The 19,966-nt window shown below is 36.5% G+C and overlaps 1 protein-coding gene across 1 annotated transcript; it reads right to left on the reverse strand.

The window, feature by feature from the left end:
• Positions 1–10,121: 10,121 nt before the first annotated feature.
• Positions 10,122–16,922, reverse strand: LOC126600221 (microtubule-associated protein 70-1-like). Its single transcript, XM_050266786.1, has 11 exons — positions 16,501–16,922; positions 16,109–16,194; positions 13,723–13,788; positions 13,452–13,622; positions 13,023–13,193; positions 12,748–12,903; positions 12,500–12,646; positions 11,617–11,688; positions 10,974–11,510; positions 10,697–10,884; positions 10,122–10,493 (listed from the first exon to the last, which is right to left on the reverse strand). Exons 1-11 carry the CDS (start codon positions 16,754–16,756, stop codon positions 10,475–10,477), a joined length of 1,869 nt encoding a protein of 622 aa, XP_050122743.1. The 5' UTR covers positions 16,757–16,922; the 3' UTR covers positions 10,122–10,474.
• Between the last annotated feature and the right edge of the window lie 3,044 nt (positions 16,923–19,966).

Below are 19,966 nucleotides of genomic sequence, written 5' to 3' on the forward strand. Positions count from 1 at the left end.
AGATCCTAGGTGGCAATGTTTTAAGGTATGATGAGAATTTTTTTTCATTTTCCCTAAGCTTTAACTCTTCATTCCCTTTGTATAAATTAACAAAAACTTTTTTTTTTAATTTTTTTTAAGAATTGCTTGGGAGCATTGGATGGAACACACATTGATGTGCATGTACCTGAAATTGACAAACCAAGATACCGAACAAGAAAGGGTCGAGTCGCAACTAATGTGTTAGGTGTGTGTTCAGGAGATATGCAGTTCATATATGTGTTTCCGGGGTGGGAGGGTTCCGCATCAGACTCTAGAGTGCTACATGATGCAATTACTAGGCCTAATGGTTTTAAGGTACCAGCGGGTAAGACTATTACTTAGTCTCAACTTTGTAAGTTAGGTCTAGTTCTGTTTGTCAACTACAAAACACTAATAAGGTCTGTTTTTTTTCTTTTCATTAGGTTATTATTACCTTGTAGATGGTGGTTATACAAATGGTGAAGGATTCCTTGCACCCTATAGATACCTTATCATTTATCTGAATGGGAGGGACGAACACCTTCTAATAAGAAAGAATATTTTAACATGAAGCATTCTAAGGCAAGGAATGTAATTGAACGCTGTTTTGGCTTGCTAAAAGGAAGGTGGTCGATACTAAGGAGTCCATCTTTCTATCCGATAAGGACACAAGGTCGAATAATTACCGCTTGTTGCCTACTACACAATCTTATTAGGCAAGAGATGTCTGTAGATCCAATGGAGAATTTGCCAATAATAGAAGATGGACAAAATACAGAAAAAGGTGAATATGTTGGTAGTGTTCAAACATCTGACCAGTGGACTGCAAAGAGGAATGATATGGCTCAGGAAATGTATAACGAGTGAAGAGCAATTAGGAACCAGCAACCGAACTAGCTATATGTGTTAATGATAACATTTTATTTTAGTATTCCTTTTTATCATGCATTTGTTAGATATTAGCACAATGATTGGATGGTATGCAAATTAATTGGATATTATGCAAGTTGATTGGATATTATGCAAATTGATTATTTGTATGGTATTTTCCTTCATTAAAATATTTTTTGTTTAGGTATGGATAACGAAAATATTTTGAATGCTACTCAAGAGCCAAAAGGAAGAAGGCGTAAATGGGAAGCATTTGAGGAAGAAGTATTACTAGGAGTTCTTGAGGATTTTGTTGCTCGGAAGCAACGGTGTGACACCGGTGCTTTCAAACAAGGTACTTTGGTTGAAATAGCAAAAGCTGTCAATGTTTTATGTCCTCATTCAAATATAAAGGCAAATCCACATATTGAGTCCAAGTTGAAGAAATGGAAAAAAACATATAGTATGGTCGTTGACATGATAAACACAAGTGGATTTGCATGGAATGATGTCAAAAAGTGCGTTGAAGTTGACAGTGATGACTCATGGCAAACTTATGTGCAGGTTCATATCCTATTTTATTTATACATTAGTTATATTATTGCTGCTATATTTGTTACGCATGCTAAATTTTAGTTTTGCTATGTTGATATAATCTTAGAGAAATAAAGAAGCCAATGGATGGAGAAGCAAACCTTTTCCACTGTTTGATAGATTTGCATATATATTTGGAAAAGATCGGGCTACGGGTAATGTAGCCGAAACCCCTGCTCAAATGGTGGAGGAACAAAGTCATGATCATGTTGGTGAAAGTGATATTGGAGGTGAAAATTTTGTTTCTTCAATGAACCAACAAAGCCAACAAAGCACCCCATCTGAAAATAGCCAAAGAAAGAGGAAAAGAGCTATGGGAAGTTCAAGTGATGGAACCGAGGCAATTATCAGTGGACTGAAAGATTTTTATGTTGAAAGTGGGAAGAGGATGCAAATGGTAACTGAAGCTTTAGTTCAAGGTACTGCAGATCATACTGACATAGCTAATGAACTTGAAGCAATGGGTCTCTCTCCTATGGATCAAATTGATGCATTGTCTCTTATTTTGGATAAACCAAAAAATGTGGGAGTGTTCAGGGCAATCAAACCGGAACTCAAGAAAGTGTTCGTCCAAAGGCTTTTAAGCGACAACGCAAGCGGATGAGGATTTTGGCTAATGTTAACATGGATGTATTTTATTAATGTTAACATGGATGTATTTTATTAATCATACAATCTTATGTTATGGCTTATAACTTAGCTTTGCACTAGTATTTTGGCTTATGTTAACTAGCCATTTTGTAAATTATGGAGATCTATTTTGGCTAATGTTAACTAATGTTAACTAGGATTTTCTAAATTATGGAGATCTTCTTATGTACTTGTATTTGTTGAAGTTGCATGTATTGGGCACTATTATTTTTCTTCTGTTGGGTGATAGAGTTTAAACCAAGCTACATTTGCAAATTAAACCCAATTCTATTAGCAGGTAATAGAAACAAAACAATTGTCAATTTTTTTTAAGATTTATAATATACATGGCAAAAATATGCTCCAATTAACCCATATCATGAGATTTGTAGCATTACTCTATTACACAATGGCAAAAATTTGTAGTCCTAGTCTAAGCAAACACAAATCTGGTGAACAGTACTGTTTTTCTTATCCTGCTTCTTAGTCCGACATTACACCAAACGTTTCACTAAGTTAGTCCAGCTTAGTCCAGTCTAAGCCAGTCCAGCTTAGTCTTGGCAGCTAGTCCAGTTCGAGACAGTCCGGCGCAACAAACGCACCCTAAGTGCCTTACCATCGGTACCTGACGCGACAATTAGAGATGATGCTTTGCTTGCTACATCCGCTGAATCATCCTTGGTTTCTGCAACAGAAGCTCGAGGTTTGTTAAAGCAAGGATCACGTGTCTTATCCCATTTCTCGGGATACCTAATCAACTCGAAGCATCGGCTTTTGGAGTGGGTTGTCATACCACAATGTGGACATTTACCCTAAAGACAATCACGACTGGTTTACCCGGTTCTTGGCTGCCCAGGTTTATTCTCAAACCCACCTTGGTGGGTGCGGTTGGAGGGGCCTTGGGCCTTGGTTGCCATTGCAGCCGGTTCTGAGCTTTGGCCCTTCATCTTCATAGCTTCCTTGGGATCTGCATCACGATGAACATACGCATAAGCAGTCTGAAGTCCAAGTGGTGGATCTTTGCACCGTATTTCTCCACGAGCCTAATCAAACTCATCATCAAGCCCACCAAGAAACAAATATAACCTTTGCCGCTTGGTTTTCTTTTGGAAAATCAGAACATCTTTTTCACATACCATGGCCACTTTGTTAAAGTGGTCCAATTCCTGAAAAATCTCTATCAATTCTCCAAAGTAACTAGCCAAAGGCCGCCCATTTGCCTAAGACGTGACGCTTTCTAATTTAATGAATAAATTCTAGCTGCATCATTCTCATCAAAATAGGCAATCTTAAGAGCATCCCATATTTCTTTAGAAGTCGACAATCGAATATAACGTTTCATGATTTTCGGCTTAATTGCCGACAAGAGCCAACTCTTAATTTTCTGATCTTCAGAGAACCAATCATCATATTTGGGATCATCCTTTGCATGAGCCTTAATGGACCCACGAAGATATCTCATCTTCTTCCTTCCAGCGATATGAATTTGAATAAGAGGAGCCTATAAATCATAATTCTTCTTATCCAAAAACATACCAATATTGAAACTCGAGTTGTCTGACTGCACCATAATTGGAGCAGCAACCTTCACATCTTGATCAGCCATGTATCTTGTTGTCGGCAAGAACTAGGTAGCAAAAACGTGATGAATAATCAGCAACCATTGACAGAAAACGGGCAGCAATAAAGTTGCGTTGCTGGTGGACGAAATTTGAGGCAGCTATGACTTTTGGAGCCACTCGCTACAACTGTGTGCAAAGCACAATAAGACGGCAGCTATGACTTTTGGAGCCACTCGCTACAACTGTGTGCAAAGCACAATAAGACCAACCCATATAGGGTTCGGTTTCTGGTTTTCGACAAGGCTCTGATACTAAGAAGAAGAAATGCTTTCGATAATAAGGAAAGAATAATTACAATCAATCTACAACCTATACTAGGAAACCCAAGATTATAGGAATCCCATAATTAAGGGGAAATATTATAGGAAAATATCTTACAAGTCAACAAATATAATTTGTTTACCCTTAGAATAGATCAAACATGTAACTAGGGATGGGCAACGGTTATGGTGGGCGGGTAACCGCGGTTATTTACCCATAACCGTTTATGCTCATACCCGCATAACCGTTTACTCGTTGGGTAATTGCCTAAACGGTTATACCCATACCCATAACCTTTTATAAACGGTTAACCATACCCATAACCGCATACCCATTTAACCGTAACCGTTTAATACCCGTTTACCCATTTACCATTTTTAACCCGTTTATCTTCTTTTTTTACCATTACCCCTTTTTCACCCGTCTACATGTTTTTTAACAACTTGAAAATTACAAAAAAAATTGTCATAATTTTTTTTTTTTGACAATTAAACATTGTTATAGGTACATTCATCATACATTTCCATATTTTAATTTTTTTAAGCCCTTATACCATTCCAATAATTGAAATAATAGTTTACGGATGATATTTTTAATTATTACCAATGAAGGTAAATATAATATTTGCTAAGTATTATTGGGTTACAAAAATTGTTTAGAAGACATTTATGTCAAAACATTTATATCAATTTCATGGTTACCAGCAAGAAATTTAAATTAATTTGGCGAATTCCTTGATGATGAGAATCATCATTCCTGTAGCAGTGTTATTGAGAGAAGGACCGATGAATTCCTTATAATTTAATGGGTGCTAAGTATTATTGGATCGAGAATATGGTTTGTGTTAGTTTTACATATATAAAATAAATGAGTAAACGGTTACCCGTTTATAACCGCGGTTAATACCCATAACTGCCCATTTAAATTTCGCAGGTAAACGATTATACCAATAACCGTTTATTTATCTAAACGGTTACCCATAACTAATGGGTATTTGCCCATTCCTACATGTAACACACCATGTTTCCTTCCAAAACTGTCGTGCCTCTAATTGTTGAGCTTACTTATATAAATATTTTGGTTTGGCTTATTCCATATATACCATTGAAATATGCATGAAAAATGCTTCGATTTGACTTCTGAATCACCTAAAAAGGTTAAGAAACGAAGAAGCTAGAGCTAAATCTTTATCAACACCTAAGCTATTTTTTTTTCTTTCTAGAATTCGGCATGCCTTTGAGTTTTCCGGTCGCTGGAAAATCGTGAAACTATATATTCCCTTTGTTCAAACAATTCTTAAAGTTATACACAATCCTAGCATGTATTTGAACTAATATGCTTTATTTTAAAGCCTTTTTATCACTAAAAAAAACCATTAGAAAGATGGAAATCATTTTGTTCGGGCAAAGATTCTTCTGGAGAAGGCTCCTCGGACCTCAGCACAGCTCCCCAAGGGATTGGCACTTTGGATGTGTAGTCAGGCTCTTGTTCGTTGAGATGTTATAAGCAGAGAACAAAGTTTGTTCTGAAAGGTGTCTTTGTGGGGCCTTAGGTGTAGGCCTTGAGGCTCACAATCAAAACTAACTAAGTGCTAGGTGTGTCACTGCTATCTCAGTATAGCAGATGTAGAACAAGTATATTTTAAGTTGATTACTTGCGCTCCAACTTACTTCAAACTTCTTGTTATCAAAGGATTGTCGTGGATGGGTTAAGTTCACATTAAGATCTTTTTCTTACCTTGTAAACAAGGACTTTTAGTTCATGGCCTTGTATGTTTGAATGGAGGGAGTCCAGAGCCCCTTAAGTCATTTACTTGGTTCTTGATTGATTTTAATGATAATATAGCCATTAAACTAACTGGATCCAAATGTAAATGAAATTCTTAAAATATGGAAACTGATGGAAATAACTGGAATACATACTGGAGAATGCATTAAGTAATAGATCTACTAATTCAAAAAACAAACAAAGAGCTTAAGGCAAAATTTCACCTTGTCTGTTAAGGTTGAACTTCTTGCAGTCACTTCTCTTTGTATTTACAGGGTTTATATGCTGAAAATAGATGGATGGTAAACAAGTTTACACAAGGGAATCGATACTACACCACTAAGGGATGTAGCAGAGCTTTTTATACTAGACAAAAGATGTCTTTTGTAGGGAATTATCTTGAAAATGACTGGGATCGGGGCTGAGTACAGCTTTTAGATGCAAATTTGGCTTGAGAGAAGAGTTTGTATGTATGTTTGTTTGATTGGTTGAATGTCCTTGTCTCTGGAGCCTCTTCCTCCTTTTATAGGCACATTTGCCCGACTGTTGTAACCTTTATCCTTGCTCAAAAGCACTTGGAGGGTAGTGAGTCATCAACTTTTTACTAGAACTGCCACTAGAAAGTGCTTTTTGGCTGGTAGTAGTTTAGTCTCCATCACTTGTCACTTCAATGGCAAGCACGTGACTTGTATTTGGCTGAGAAGGCTTCAATTTGCCTCTGGGCTCGATGCTGGGCTTCGGGCAAGTCCTCCTTTAATTGGCATCTTTAGGTTTTCCTTCATTTAAACCCAATGTTCAAATATTAACTCAAACACATTCAAGAATATCCCAGTAAACTTCGCCAGAAAACTCATCATTCGTACTTGACTTTCTTTGTTTGTAACTCACTCATTTCTCAACCGATTTTAGTAAAATTTATATCAATCTAAAGCTTATAATGTCAACTTTTGATCTGGAAACTTTGGCGATTGTACACATAACGTACTGAGAAAAATTAAGCTTGAAAGTTACTTTGTGCAACCATGTTTTACGAAAACTGTCATCTATTTTTGTTTTGGCCATATCTTACTCAATTCTAAACTGTTTTCAATTGTCTTTGGATTTGAAGCTTATAATCTTAACTTCACATATGGAAAGTTTGTTGACTAAACACTTATTGATGAGTAGAATTTTATATTATATATTTAACCCTATTCTTAGTATATTTTGGAAGAATTTTGATACTTTGAATTGTTTTTCTAATATAGGATTTTCGACTTCCTTTGGAGCAAAACATGGTCAAATAGACGAATTTTGGAGAAATTCCAGTTGGAGGACGTTCGTGAGTCACTTAACTCGATCGTGTCAAAATATCAGATTTTTCCACAAAGCGGCTATTTTATGGCAATAAAATAAAGGAGCGATGTGCAGTGCTGGAATAGTGACGTTTTGGGCTTGAATTGCGTTTTTGAAGCCCAAGATGACCTCAGATGGGTTCATGGTCTTCTGGAGATGTGTTCAGAACGACTTGATCATCAAAACAAGCTATCATGGGCCGGATTTGGAGGATATCTGAGACTAAAACGTGGCTCTACAGTTACCTGGCAGATTCTCCTAGTTTAATTAGGACTTTATTTTCTAAGATATTTTATTATTATTTAGTTTCATAGTTGGAATAAGAGACTTATGTTTTAGGGTTTGTGTGATGGCTTAGCAAATATATTGCTTGGCCATCTACAGTTTTTTGGGTTGCTTATTATTATTTAACTTCAGAGACAAAAAACTTTGCTAGGGTTCTTGGAGATTTTCTACTTTAAGGTGTTTTCATTCATTTTCTTCTTAATAATATTTTCTATGATTTCAATTATGAATATGCGTAACTAATTCCTTTTGCTAGGGCGAAGCTTTGAGCCTTAGCATGAATATGTAATTTTTATATGATTGCTTATGATTGATTGCATGCATACTTTGAATTATTGATCACTGTTTTAAACTATCTAATTGTCTTGATGACTGGCCACCATTAGGATGTTTAGACAAGTGATTGGAAGCAATTCGGTCGGAATATCACCGGAGGATTGAGTATTGCTTCTTGTGATTGATAATTATAATTTCATCTAAGACGAATATCACGCTCTTAGGGGTTTCATGGTTCTTCAAAAGGTTTTCATAAAACTTAATGAGTCTTGCATGTTCATATTTGATCTGAATATCACAAATGGAATGCATGTTAGATATACGTTCTTGCTTGAATATCACGAGGAGAATATATATTAGGAAAACCTAACTTTCAAAGGGGCATGTGTAAATCATGAGTAATTGGTAGAAATTCGTAGGATTGCCAAGTTATGGTGGAACCCTAGTGCTATTATAAATTGGTATTTAAAACTCTTTTCTTTTGTCATATTAGTTTTTTTTATTAAAATTCGTTTTTTAATATTACCCAATTTCAAAATCTCTTTTCTCAAGTTTTAATTCTAAGTATTTAATTAGGAATTGTTTCTACACAAATTATCCAAATAGTCCTTGAGGAGAACGACCTTGCATAAGCATGTATACTACAACATCCTTGTATTCTTGCAAGTATTTCATATGATTTTGATCCTATTTGCATAGACGTTAAAAATGCTATCACTTACAACAGAGAGAGAAGAGGACCACGAAATTAATTATGTACAGTGTGCTTTTTTTAATACTATCCTTTATTTTTGCATTGATCGTATTAGTCTCATTTCCTAATCGTTTTCTTTGCTCCTTATATCAACTTAAAGCATACAACTAGCACTAAAAATCTAAGAAATTGTTGGAAGGTTCCGAAACAACACTTAAATAGGGAACATAGACTTTTGAAAGTAATGTTTTGGCTCTTATGGACTGTTTCTTTATAACCAGTATGTCAGAAAGCCTATATTAAATTATGTTTCATGTGTTTATTTTGTTAGAATATCAAGACTTGTGCTTGCATACTCAAAAGTACCATTTCACATATATATATGTTTTACATGAAACCTTGTACTTCAAAAAAATTGTTGTTTGGGAAGTTATACGAGCGGGCACTTGAGCATCCATACTCGAAGTGAAATAATGGTGGAAATATTTGGGAAATTTGGGAAGTTAACCATGGGCTCAAGTTTCTCAGATAGTGCACTATTATACCTAATAGGTTGTGAGAAGTCGAACCTTGTGTACTTGAGTTTTATTGGACTCTTACACGCTGCGGTTTATCATGTTGAAAGTTCAAGGTTTATATTTCATTGTCAGTCCTCCACATATGAGTTTCACTAGAATGAAGAGTTATTTTCTAAAATGGAAATATATGAACTTTGTGATTTGATTACGCTTATGATAATTAGATCGTGATGTGAATCTATGTGATTTTTTCTATAAGGCAAATATGTTATGTTTTGGCAATCTATACTTACTGGGTTTGTGTTTATCAACACCTACGCTGATTTTGTTTTTTTTTTTGATGGTTGGAGCTCATGATGTAAGTTGAAAATGATAGAAAGGAAGTTGAATTCATACAGCTCACTCAAGGAAAATGATTCGCGCTTTGCTTCGCACATGGTCGACACTCCTCAACGAAAAGCTACACGTTTTATCACCGGAATGGATTCCAACAGTCGGAGAATGATAATCAATTGTGGAATCGGGTATGTAGAGCATTGGATATAAATTTTTACAGTTTTAAAATGACTCACACCGCAAATACACATGTCGTATTCCAATACTTTATGGATCGTGCATTTGAGGTGTGACACTGCGTTCCGAGTTCAAATAGTTCCCTCATTATTCGTGTAGAATAAGTGTAAATTATCATTTGTAATAAAGAAAAGAAAACAAATATTTCCTCCTCATCATTTCCTTGTCCTGACTCCATCCTTGTTACCCAACTCATAAACGAGGGATTTCCCAAAGTAGTTTATTAGATTATATTAGAACATCACCCAAATTAAAAGAACAACTGAAGGGCGACTCCTAACCAATAAGGTTCCCCGCTTTGTGAGTGTCAGAAGGGAACATCCATCATACGCAAGGTTACCCCTACTTTTGCAAATAGGGTTTTTTCACAACTCAAACCTGTACTTTTTGGTTACAAAAGAGCAACCTTTCTGTTGTACCAAGCCTCACCCTAATGTTAAAAAAAAACAACTAAAGGACTTTGAAAGTGAAATTCCAATTAATTTACCAAATCCTTGAGAGAGAACTCAATCAGACAACTTATTTGTTTTCCACGCGAACATGTGAAGACGATCACCAAACATTCAAGAGTACCACGAGGCGAAAACATACGTTTGGCTCCGAAATGAAAGCGTGTGTCAAAGTTGAGCCCATGGCCCCAAGAAATGCATCCGTGAGCGTTTGAACTCGAATTGAAAATTTCAAACATTTGCTCACTTTCTAGTAAACCGACTCCTTGGGTCTGATTTTTGAAGGCATTAGGCATACACGAGTTTTATGTTGCCTTCAGTTTCCTTGAAAGAAGGTTCTAACAAAACCTCATCTCTTTCGAAACTTTTTTCCAAAGTTGGTATTTCCAGGAAATATTAGTAGAAAAGAAATATACAAGGCAGGTTGACCTGAAAAACCTGAAGTCAGTTCTTTACAAATTGCCTACCCGGCGGCCAAGACAACTTAAATAGATGGAGACGGGAGACGAAAATCACGACAAAACCATACATTCTAGTGACTGCAGAGCTGAAGAATCACAGAAGCGTCCATGATGTGGTGATTCTGTCATGGCCATGTACCTATGACCTCTGTGCATTTCTGAAAGAAGCAAAACCTTTGGTCAGGCGGATTAATATTTTTCGACTGGTGGTATCTAAAAGTTTTCAATCAACTTGAGGCACCATGCATTTTTTGTTTCATTTTATGCCGTCAAAGAACTTATCATGAACAGGAACGACAGACTTGCCGCACCAACTATTGCATCATTGTTAGGCAATTACAGATTGTACACGACTACTTACCTTGAAGAAAGTGTATGAGAACTATTTAGTGCCCCCCGGGGAGCACTTACGCGCCGTGTCCGCTGATCATGCTCCTTAGTGACACGCATAGAAGAGACTTCTTTTTCCATTGCAGCTACTTCTCTCCGCATCTTTTTGGCCTCGACCTCCATTGCTTTGTTAAGTGTATCCACCTTCTTTGCCAACATCTACTTGATTCCACACCAGAAACAAATTAAGAAAAACACAAAAGTGGGAAGTGGTTGCAAAATTAACAAGATATATCCTACTATCTAACCTCAATTGCATCATCCTTGTCTTTGAGGGTTTGATCTTTCTCGTGGCAAGCTTTCCTTAAAGATACAACCTCTTTCTGTAACATATCATACAGTACTCCAGAAACATAATCTTCATGTTCTCTCCTGGACTGTTCAGCCAAGGTTCCATTTGAGCTCTCCTCATGTCTACCTACTACCTCATTCATTCGAGTCTGATCATTGGCACTGTTAGGCGTGCAATCTTTCCCAGTTGCATCTGGGATTAGCTTATCTCTGTCTAGCAATCTACTACCACCATCAAACGATCTAGATGAAACTGTGGCTTGTTTCAATATTGCAGTGGCACTGTTGGAACGGTTGAAACCAGATTGTAAGTTTGATTTTGTCCTAGATAGATAGCCATTAGAGGACGATTTAGAAATGTTCTCAGCTCCACCAAGAGACTGACGCCTTGAAGGCCTGTTGCTTGTGATTTTTGCATCTGGAGCCGCACGCGATTTACCATTAGATGCTTTTAACTTATCCTCCAAAACCTTAAATCTTAATTGGTATTTTTCCTAAGAAATCAATAAATAATCAACTATTATGAAAAGGATTTAACACATTACAGATGAGAGTAACATAAAATGTAAGCACAGACCCAAACTCAAACAGTTAGCATACCTTCAATTGTGCTTCTGCCTTTGCAGTACGCTCAGCTACAGCCAGTTTGTCTCTAAGCTGTTGCATTTCTCCCTACAACAACAACAAAAAAAAAAGAAGTCAATTTAGATCTCAACTAACTGTTCATTTCATTATTTGTTTTCACTTTTCTCCCCATCTTTTGAAGGAAAATAAACCATCTTAGAATACCAGCATGTGCACACACGCATATATATCCAGAATCCAGATTTATACACAAGTGGACAAGAAGTCCACAATGAAAACAAAAACAACCAACCAAGACAACGGGAAAGTCCCCCTAAACCAAAGGACTAAACAAGGTAAATCCTTTAAATCTGAAGAAACCGAAGCCCAAACTATACACCCGAAAGAGTCTAGGCTTTTTTTCCCCTTTCCTGGTAATTTATGCTTCTCTAACACCATGCATCTTAGCAAAAGGTCAACAATAATCATTGCAGGTCATCTATGGTATGAGGTGATAGTTCTATATATTAAACCTCTTGGGTTAACATGCGCATGAATACTAAGATGATCATTAACACTTGAATATTAAAAAAGATTCAATGAAAAAATTTCCAATTCATTCTTTTCTTTTTGGGTAATGAATCATATGTTAATTGCTAATCCCTATGCAGGTATGCAGTGCCTCATCCAACATGACGCAGCAATTACCCGGTTAAATCCTTATCGATAGATATCGAAGAGGTTGTGGCGGGATTCATACTTGAGATAATGCTTCATGAAGCACCTAAGCCCCCCATCATAAGGACAACCTCTTGGGTTAAGGATGCAATTTGTGATGATGAAACCAAATGACTATTTGTGTAAATTAAAGGAATTGTAGGCAAAGATGATGGGTTTATGTATTGAAGTCATAACATGCCTGAAAAAATTTCCTTTCTTCAAGCCATTGCTTTACGGGCATGACTTTGTCACTGGAGTCTTTCCAGTCATTTGCAACAACAGTGGCAACCCGATTTGCAGAGACCTTTGCACGAGCCACCTCCCGCTCCAATAGCTTTTTCTCCTCCTACGCAAGCTTGAATGTTAGAGGAAGTTTGCATTTGTGACACACTCAGAAAAACTACAAAGTGATATGCAAGTACTGGAGTTCCAAGAAATGGTTATTACATTCATCTCCTGCACTTTCCGCTGGTAATCACGCACAGCATTGGCAGCAGCTCCACCAGCTAAAACAGCCTCCTCAAGTTCTCGAACAGTTTGTGTCAGCTTCTCAACCTCAGCTACCTTCTGTCTGTGCATTTTGTCAAGTATTTTGTTCTCCTCCTGATAATGGATAAATTCATATTATGTAAAATGGTGTCCAACACTAGTAAACACCCCTGGTACATTCCCTCAATCACACAAATTGCATGCAGCAGGAAAACTCTGAACAGCATACAAACCTGGCATATTTCAATCTGTTTCATTAGCTCTTGGTTTTTGTTTTGCAGATCGTCAACCAAGGATGCTTTTGCCAAAGCAATCTGAACAGTTCTCTCGGTGTCAACCAGAGCAGCCTCTTTGGATTTAGTAAGCCGATCAAGTGCTCTGTTGTCATCCTGCAACTTGGTTACCTAAAAAAACAATACATCCAGAAGTATAAAAAAATATAGCTCGTTTTAATTATTAATTCTTGTAAATAAAGAAGTCAATAGATCAATTAACAATATAGAAACCAAATACATATTGAAAACTCTATACCTCACATGTACAAACCAAATATGGAAGCAAAAATAGACACTCAAAACTGACACGAAAATACTAAAAGTTTTTCAACCCTATCTGTCTTTAAAACAAAATTAAAGGGGTCATATTGCAGAACGAAAGTATACCTCCTGCCTAGCAAGCTTAAGCTCTGCCTCCAGTGGAGCAATGATGGCTTCAATGGGTGGCATTTCATCATCTTTCTGTGCAGCGTGAACTCTTCGAAGTGTGGCTTCTGCTGCAAATTGCGCAGCCAAAGCTGCTTTTTTCTCATCATTTACTTTCTTAATCTCAAGATTCTGCAAATCATAGTGTACTCAGTATATCGCAAGCAGAACAGTTCAATGTTGGTTACAGAAGACAATACAATCAGGCAGCAAAGGAAACTACAATTATTACCTTGCTTTCCAAAAGAGCTTCAGTTGCTTTAAGCTTTTCATCCACTTTGTTAAGTTCATCTGTCAACTGAAATTATTAACCAACAAAAAAATTTATCAGAAATTCCCATTTTATTTGAACTTAAAATTTTCTCCTTATCGGAAAAGAAAAAAGAACTCAAAGCTTTCTCTCATCAACATAAAACAAACCTCAAGTTTTCTCCGTACCATGATTCAGTATCATTAAAGAGAGTAAATACTAAGATAACTTATACTATTAATTGATCTCTCAAAATATCTTCTAAAAAAAAATTCAGGACTCCTTATATTGTTGACAGATAAAAGACTTGGCTAACTACTGGATCTTATCAAGCATCAAATAAAACTTGCTGGTCAATCCCAGACAATGGTTATTGAAAAGAGTAAGATATTGACAAATAAAATTTAACATGATTTTTAATAATCTTGATATCTTTTCTAGATTGAAAAGCAGCTTTAAGATAAAGTTGCTGATTAAGTTTTGCTTTGTAGCTACGTTAGATTATTAGTTTCATTCTTGTAACTTGATTCTGGTGGACATCTCACTCACTGTTTGTTCTAGTCTGCATCTAAAAAATTGTTCCTTAACAAGATAACGAATTTTGATAGTTTTGTAATCTATAATCATATCATTGAGAAGAAGACATCAATAATATTGAACAGAACAAAACTGAGATTAACAAAAAGACAAAGATTATGCAGTAAAGGAGTTCTTTTATTAAATTTTTATGAATAATATCTCCTCCAAGTGGATATACAGGGATATTTTCAAAATTAACTGCTCACTGTCAGTAGAAAATACATTAAACCTATTACATTTCATGTTCTTTTATATTTATACTCACATTTTTATCACTGTGGCTTAAACTAAAACTATAGGAGTCATTAGGTTTCAATTTTTTAACTAGAAAGTGGCAGTATAAAATTTAAGCCATGTATATGTAGCAAAAGGTAGGTGTTCTAGTCATCCACCGGTTTGTCTAGTGAAGTGGGCTGAATAATATGTTGTCATGATCACCATTTAAAGAAATAAAGCATAGATAAGTTTCAATAAACGAAAGTTACATCAAAAGACAAACGTTAGAGGCTCAAAAACATCCATCCACAATGTTAAGTACATTACCTTGAAAGTTCTAGATAACACAATGTTTTTTTTTTTTTTTTTTTTGAACAAACGATATTATCTATACTAAGGGGTTGGGGGAGTGGGCTAAAAGCCTCATAATAGGCTAGCAATAATGTGGTTCAAATTCGCCTTTGGCAAGAATCGAATCTAAGATCTCTCACTTGCAAGTGAAGAGGAATACCACTAGACCGTAGTACTAAGTGGCAAATAACACAATGTTAGAACAGAAAAATAACATAAGTCAAACAGCAATACTTCCAGAAAAGTTAACAAAGGTAAAAACCAATACACAACAACAACAACAACAAAGCCTTTTCCCACTAAGTGGGGTCGGCTATTTGAGAAAGTAATCATGTTGGGAGTCTGGCTCTCGAGATTCGGAGGGCGGTGCCTCTTCGATTTTGGAGCAAGCAATCTTGTTGGGAGTGTTTTCTCGAATGTGAGTAAAGGTTGGGCATGTTTGCTAGTCTACCTTGCCACGAAGCACAGAGGTTGACACACAGGGACTTTCCAATTATCCAGCAATGGTACTGTTCCTTTACCCTCTCTTCGATTTTTAAGAAAGTAGTCATGTTGGGAGTCTGGCTCTCGAGATTCGGAGGACGGTGCCTCTTCGATTTTGGAGCAAGCAATCTTATTGCGAGTGTTTTCTCGAATGTGAGTAAAGGTTGGGCATGTTTGCTAGTCTACCTTGCCACGAAGCACAGAGGTTGACACACAGGGACTTTCCAATTATCCAACGGTGGTACTATGGATATCGAACAACATTGCACAATTACAGTAACCAGACTCAGAACCAGCAGTCAGAATGAAGTCCCGCTTAACACAAACGACATACACATACTAAATAATTTGCACTAGTTAAAAAGAACTAGAATACAGTTTCTATATAACAATATTTTTATGATCCCCCATTCCTTCGTAATTCTTAAGCATAGATTGATTAAGTCCAAAATTACCGTTTCATCAAACAGAACATGTACAAACTACAAACATTGTTAGTAAGAACTTAGAAGAAGCAACTTACGAACGAGTTAGCTGTCTGAAAATCTGTCTCATTCATATATTCTAGTATGTGTTGAATATACCACTAAACAACAGTAATATTCCTATCTTTGATTATGCAAACTGGTATAAAATAAAATTAAAAAAAAAAAAAAACAAAGAATCCGATCGCTAATGACGAAAGAGGGAAAATGCGGTGAAATTACTGATAAGTGGGAGCACAAAACAAATAGAGTACCTCTTCAACCGCCTTTTCTTTAAGGCGCTCTGAATTTCTTAAAGACTTAATTTCCGCCACAGCATCTCCCAACTCCCTGTCTTTATCTGTGTAATTCCACTTCCATTTCATCAGTTTTTGTTTTTGATACAGAATTTAATCAATTATTATATACTATGAAAGGAAATTTAATTAAAATTAAGAAATGTATTTTTAGGAATATAATTAAATTTGATTTATCCTTTCTCCTTAACTAGCAAATGCAAACTTCGAAATTTAGCACGGAAGAAATCCATTAATTTATCCAAAAGATGAAACGAATTTGAATTCGATGAGATGAAAAAAAATGCGAGTTCAAATTTTCCGGGAAAAGGTGTTTTATTTCCGGGAAAATGGAGAGAAGAGATGCAGACCTCGGAGGTCATTTTCGAGGCGGTTGAGCTCAACACGGACTGGATCGGAGCCGTGCATGAGAGTGACGATGTCATCGACATCGGAGGCGGCACGGGAGATTCCGGCGGAAGAATTGGTCTTCTTGCGAGCCCTGAAGGAAGCGGTGGAGGTGAATGCGGGCGGCTTCGTCGGCGGTTCGTGTTCGCCGTTGCTAATGTGAGTAGTAGTGCTGGCCATTGAAATTGGGGAAGAAAGATCTGGTGGTGCCCGGCTCATACGACACCCTAAATTACAGGAACAGAAAGCTGCAGAGAGAGAGAGTTTTAATTTACAACTCTTTTCTTCTATTCTTTTCCTCTATGGGGAATTAGGGATGATACCTTGCAGTGTCAGTAAGTCAGGGGGAAGAGAGAGAGAGAGAGAGAGAGAGAGAGAGAGAGAGGGGATTAAGGATCTAAGATGGGGTTTAGGCGGGGTTTAAATGCAATAGAGAGAGTTGATAGGCTGTGGCGCTGTGTAGGGTTGTGAACTGCATCCGCATTTGGTTGGAGTTCATCACATTCGTTGACAACGAAGTTTTTATTTTTATTTTTATTTTTTTAAATCATAAATAGTTTTTGAAATTGACCTATACTATGAAGATGGTTCTTAAAATTAAAAATCGATCAATATAGTTCTTGAAAATAGATGTCTTAAATCAATATGGTATTTCTGTCACAATTATGTCAAAAATTTTGTTATGTGTTAATGTGACACATAAATGGGCTCCACAATCGTTTTCTTATCACAAATGATCCTTAAAATTGACCTATCATCAAGATGGTCTCTAAAATTGAAAATCAATCAATGTAGTCCTAGAAATAGGGTGCTCAAAAAGTTAAATCAACGTGGTCTTTCTATTACAATTCTGTCAAATATTTTTTTATGTACAGATGTGAATATAAATGAGTTTCATAAGTCTAATTAAATTAAAATAAACTAGAAACATATTTAATAATTAATTAAAAAAGTTGTCAACCCAGAAACCCAGTCTCACTGTCACACCAATCCCAACCCACACTTCTCTATGTTCTTCTATGGTAACATTCATCGTCTATTCTCTAAAAGAAAAAAAAAATCTCAAGACACCCATTTTTATACCTTTTAGACCAGTCGAGACCACCTTTGGTGATGGCTTGGATTAGCGACGAATTTTGTGACATCATTGTTAACATTAGGTAATCGACAACCACACAACCTTAATCTTAGAGAGCTTGTTGGGCGCTCCCCCAGTGATCTTGGTGATGCGGAGAATGCCGAGCTCAGCCTTGAGATAATTCCATCGTACAAAAAGGATTTTGACAACTTTTTAAATTAATTATTAAACTCACATCAGTACATAACAAAAATTTTGATAAAATTGTGACGAAACGATCATGATGATTTGTGACACTTATTTCTAGGACTATATTGATCGATTTTTTAATTTCAGGAACCATTTGTGATAAAAACTCGTAATATCTTGTGGGACCCATTTATGTGCTACATCAGCGTATAACAAATTTTTTTACAGAATTGTAACGGATTGACTACATTGATTTGCGACACTTATTTTCAGGAGGGTAAATTGTGGTTTGACCCCCTAAACTAACACCCTAGTTGAAATTGAGCGCCTGAACTGTTTAAAATCAGCCAATTAACCCCTTATCGTAGATTCGGTCCATTTTTTCGTCAAATTTAAGGGAAAATTAATATTTTTATCATCAATTCTTACCTGTCAGTTATAACCACCAATTAAATAATAACATGTGGACACAGAATAATTCATAAACTTATAGCATAATAAGAAACATAAAGAAACCAAACGTTTGCATATCGGACCATTTCACATGTCACTACATATTATTATGTGTCCACATGTCATAATTTTATTGGTGGTTATAAGTGACATGTAAGAATTGATAATAAAAAGATTATTTTGCCCTTAAATTTGATAAAATAGTGGACGAAATATAACGATAAGGGGTTAATTGACTTATTCAAATAATTTAGTGGGTTAATTTACCAAAAAAAATAGTTCAAGGGGTCAATTTCAATAGGACTAATAGTTTAAGGTGTCAAATGACAATTTACCCTTTTCAGGAACTACATTTATCGATTTTTCATTTAAGGGGCCTTCTTGATGTGTGGGTCAATTAAAATGATCATTTGTGATAAAAGCCCTTTTTCTTGTTCCAATAATTTAGTCAATTTTTTTTTTTTTAACAAACAATACTATTTATACTTAGGGGGAGGGGATGGCTTGGCCTCATAATGAGATAGCAATAATATAGTTTAAATTCGTTTTTGGTGAGAACCGAACCTAATACCTCCCACTTACAAGTGAAGAGGAATACCACTACACTGTTGTACTAAGTGGCAATAATTCAGTCAACTTAAATCCTTCTTTTTTTTGCATAAAAGAACAATTGATATTATTTTGTCATATCCGCAATGGGAAATGAATTTCACGTAAACGTAGAATTACTCTAGTATTGTTGCAACTTGAAATTAAGAAATAAAAATATAAGTAAAACCTTGCCATAGCAGTGTGTTGTGAGCCAAAAACCTTCAGATGCTTAAGTTAGACTTTGTGGAAGGAACGAATGCAAAAGCTCTAAATTTCTTGAAACATGAACGCGACGGCGACAATGCTCTGACCATGGTTTCTTCACACGTCTTCGTAGACGTGAGATTTAGATGAACTGACGGCATAAACCTGACCATCACAATCTGGGTTTCTACATATGTTGTGGACAAACCATTATTGTCAACTTCAATCCAAACTGAGTTTCAATCCACCTGAAATTGACCACTCACACTATTCACGAACTCCCTTTCTCTGCCTCTCTTTCCCACGAAGACAATCATGAGCTCTCCCTCTCTATCTGACAAAAGAACACCCAGTAAACTGAAAAAAATAAAAGGTATCGGATTACCAGGTCACAATCAAAACAGAGCTTCAATCCACCTCAATTTGACTCTTCACACTAACTCCACCAACTTCCTCTCTGCTTCTCCTTCCCTTTTTGAGGGGTGAATAAAAAAGAAAGTATGAATTACACGAAGTCTCAAAGATCCGGTTCTATTCTTGAGCTTGTCAGCTTAAAGTTGTTAGATTCTCGGCCGCACGCAAGGTGCACACCTTAGAAATGGAGGTGGATTGTTTGCCTTTCCATTTCCATACTCTTTCCATGCCCTCCTGATGTGTGGTCACGGTTAAGTCACGTAATCATTTTATATTAATTTTTTTATAGAAATTGTTCGCATCAGGAATTTCCGTCGGGGATGTTTCTTGGCCGACGAGCACACAGCTCCCCTCGAGGTTGGCGCCGATTGAGGACTGCTGTCGGACTTCTGCTTCACTATCGAGCGTTGTGGGGCAAGTCTCGTCGGGCAAGGCTCTTCGGGCAAGGCTCGTCGGGCAAGGCTTATCGGGTAAGGTTGCTCGTCTTGCAGGTTCCTATC

This window comes from Malus sylvestris, chromosome 14 (genome assembly GCF_916048215.2).
Source record: "Malus sylvestris chromosome 14, drMalSylv7.2, whole genome shotgun sequence".
NCBI lineage: Eukaryota > Viridiplantae > Streptophyta > Magnoliopsida > Rosales > Rosaceae > Malus > Malus sylvestris.